This window comes from Capra hircus, chromosome 10 (genome assembly GCF_001704415.2).
Source record: "Capra hircus breed San Clemente chromosome 10, ASM170441v1, whole genome shotgun sequence".
NCBI lineage: Eukaryota > Metazoa > Chordata > Mammalia > Artiodactyla > Bovidae > Capra > Capra hircus.
The window spans coordinates 77,581,360-77,584,694 of NC_030817.1; the positions used below are offsets into that span (position 1 = coordinate 77,581,360).

General features: G+C 42.9%; 1 gene segment (V, D, J or C); it reads left to right on the forward strand.

Annotated features, from left to right (window-relative positions):
* Positions 486-2,022, forward strand: LOC108636911. The segment is given in 2 exon segments: positions 486-618; positions 1,024-2,022. Coding segments are annotated over 2 exon segments (555 nt in total).

The window sequence follows — 3,335 nt, forward strand, 5'->3', positions numbered from 1 at the left end:
GTCAGTTTCTGTTACTCGTAAGTAAGAACCCTGACTCATATATAATCTGATTCCAGCATGAGGCAAATTAGGAAAAAAGGACAGGGTATCAGAAGTGACTAAGAAGTCTAACCGTGCTCCTCAGAGGTACTCTGTAAATACTGGGCATCAGTGTTCTTTCTTCATTGAGTTTTTAGTGCATAAAATTGTATCTGTATCTGTTCTCACTGTAGGCTGGAACTGGAGTTCAATAAAGGCAGAGAATAGAACAGCTTTGCAATTTCCTCTGAACCAGCCCTAACACACTTCATCTTCCTCAGGTGATTCTCTTAGTAGGATGATGTTGCCCCCACAAGAGGGCAGTGCCTCTCTCAGACTCACTTTGTTTGAAATCAATATGTTTGTATTGAAAGCAAAAAGATTAAGCTTCCTTTGATTGGCTGGGTAAGAAACCTGAGACTCTCTCTGGGTCTCAGAGGGACTGGATGAGTATACTGGAAAAAAAAAAAAAAAAGAGCTAGACTGAGGAACCTGGCTTTATTTCAGGGCAAGAGCTGCATCTTCTGTGATCCTCCTAAAGAAGAAGAATGGAGAAGCTTCTGGCCCTGTCTTTGGTGATTCTGTGGCTTCAGCTGGCCAGTGAGTTGGGGCTCTTGGTGATGGGAAGAGGGTGACCAAAGTTCAGAGATCACAAGACTGAGGGGCAAAATCTTCTCTTTAATTGGGAAAAGTGAAAGTGTTAGTCGCTCAGTCCTGTCTAACTCTTTGTGACCTAATGGACTGTAGCCCGCCAGGCTCCTCAGTCCACGGAATTTTCCAGGCTAGAATACTGGAGTGAGTTGCCATTCCCTTCTCCAGGAGATCTTCCTGACCCAGGGATCAAAGCCACATCTCCGGCATTGCTGGCAGATTCTTTACCACTGTGCCACCAGGAAAGCCTGTTAATTGGGAAATGTACCCTCAAATTATGGAAGGAAATGCAGACGCTAGTGAGTGAAAATGCAGTGACTGACTCCTGGCCTCTGCCCTTGTGTTTCTGCCTAGAGGTGAATAGCCAGCAAGGAGAACAGAATCTGCAGACCCTGAGCATCCAGGAGGGTGAAAATATCACCATGAACTGCAGCTATAAAAGTATTACTATAACTGCCCTACAGTGGTACAGACAGGATTCAAGGCGAGGCTTTGTTCATCTGATTTTAATGCGTTCAAATGAGAGACAGAAACACAGTGGAAGACTACTCTTCACACTGGACAGCTCCATCCAAAGCAGCTCCATGTCCATCATGGCTTCCCAGGCTGAGGACACTGCTACTTACTTCTGTGCTCCAGACACACAGTGCTCAGCTGGCACCTGCAGCCCCAGCGCAAACCTGCTGGAGCTGTCTCTTAGAAGCCGCGACAGTGTGCAGAGTTGGTGGTTTTGTCTTCCCACAAAGGAGAGTCTGCAAATGGCTAGCAACATGAAAGGGAGCTCCTCTCAAATTCCTGGGTTTTTGGTAACATGTCAGACTATAGTAAAGGGCATGGGATTTAGAATGGGAAGCTGAAATGCCAAATTCAGCCCTGCCCATCCTGGCTGTGTCTTTAGCCATATCATTGGTGTAGCAACCTTCAGTGTCCTCAGTTTAAACAAAGGATTTAGGCTGATGAGCCTAAAGACCCTTCAAGTTCTAATTTTACCAGGTCACCTCTGAAGGATGAAGAAGGACTTCTCAGTATTAGAAGGGCTCGTCTGTTATATGTACAGCCCCCTCAAGACCTAGGTGGGGCTTTAAAACACATGAGATGATTTTAGTATTTCTCTAATTCCTATATAGGAAACAGTAGATTCGCCAGACATTAGAAATAAAAAGGATCTAGGACTGTTCCCATGAAACTTTTCACTTTAAAACCGAGGAGTGAAAACGTTATGTAATAATAGACACAAAGATCTCAGTATTGGGAGTAAAAGAGACAAAGATGTGAATCTGATTCTGCCATTTATGATTTGCATGGTTTCTAACCATCAATTTCTCCATTAAAGAGATGGAAATTTATCCAAAAGTCAGAATTTTTCCCATTATAAGTGAGAGATACATGTTTTCTGCTATCAGCCCCTAAAATATTGTTTTTTGAAAGTGGATACTTCTGTTTATTATCACATATATAACAGTTTTCCATCCATTGTATTCTTCTTCCTGGTAAGAATAGTTTTCTTGATACAGTTTTGATGCTACTGAAAATGTGTTTGTGGGCAAAGGGCATTTGTATTTATGTGACACTTGGTGAAAAAGGTAGGAGAGGGCAGGGGAAAGGTTGGTAGGACTGTGGTTCCCACATTCCAGACCTTAAACCACCACATCACCTGTGTCACAATCACCTAGAACGCCTTTGAAGACCTGGGTTATTAGGAGTTTACTCAATCAGACTGATGCAGTGATGGGTTGTATTTTTAATGAACATCATTTATATCAGATATTGGTTCAGCTTCACATAACAAAACACTCAGATAATGTTTTTAACAAGCTGGAGTTTACTTCCCTCTCATATAAAGAAGCTCTATCACAGGTACCCTGTGCAGTCCAGGGCTGGTATACTAGCTCCATAATCTTGTGAGGAATCAAGGGTCTTCTTTCTAGCTTTTTCTTGTCCTTAAATTGTCACTTTTGTTTATATACTTTGCTGAAACAGCAAGAAATCCATCCACTTTATACACCTTGCAGGAAGAATGTCAAGAGGCAAATGAGTACATGCTGGCCAAGTCAATCATTTTCAGAAGCTTCCCCCAGCACCTTCTACTTGCATTTCATTTACCAGAGTGTTAGTCCATGTCCCCACATTTCTTCAAAGGAGCCTGGGATATCAGGATTTTTTCAGCCTCAGCATGTTGTCGCTCACAACAAAATTGTTCTCAGTTCAGTTCAGTTCAGTCGCTCAGTTGCGTATGACTCTTTGTGATCCCATGGACAGCAGAACGCCAGGCTTCCTTGTCCGTCACCAGTTCCCAAAACTTGATCAAACTGATGTCCTTTGAGTCGGTGATGCCATCCAGCCATCTCATCCTCTGCCATCCCCTTCTCCTTCCGCCTTTAATCTTCCCCAGCATCAGGGTCTTTTCCAATGAATCAGTTCTTCACATCGGGTGGCCAAAGTATTGGAGCTTCAGTTTCAGCATCAAACTTCCAATGAATATTGAAGACTGATTTCCTTCAGGATTGACTGGTTTGATCTCCTTGGTGTCCAAGAGACTCTCGAGAGTCTTCTCCAACACCACAGTTTAAAAGCATCAATTTTTTGGTGCTCAGCATTCTTCATGGTTCAACTCTCACATCCATACATGACTACTGGAAAAATCATAGGTTTGACTATAAAGATCT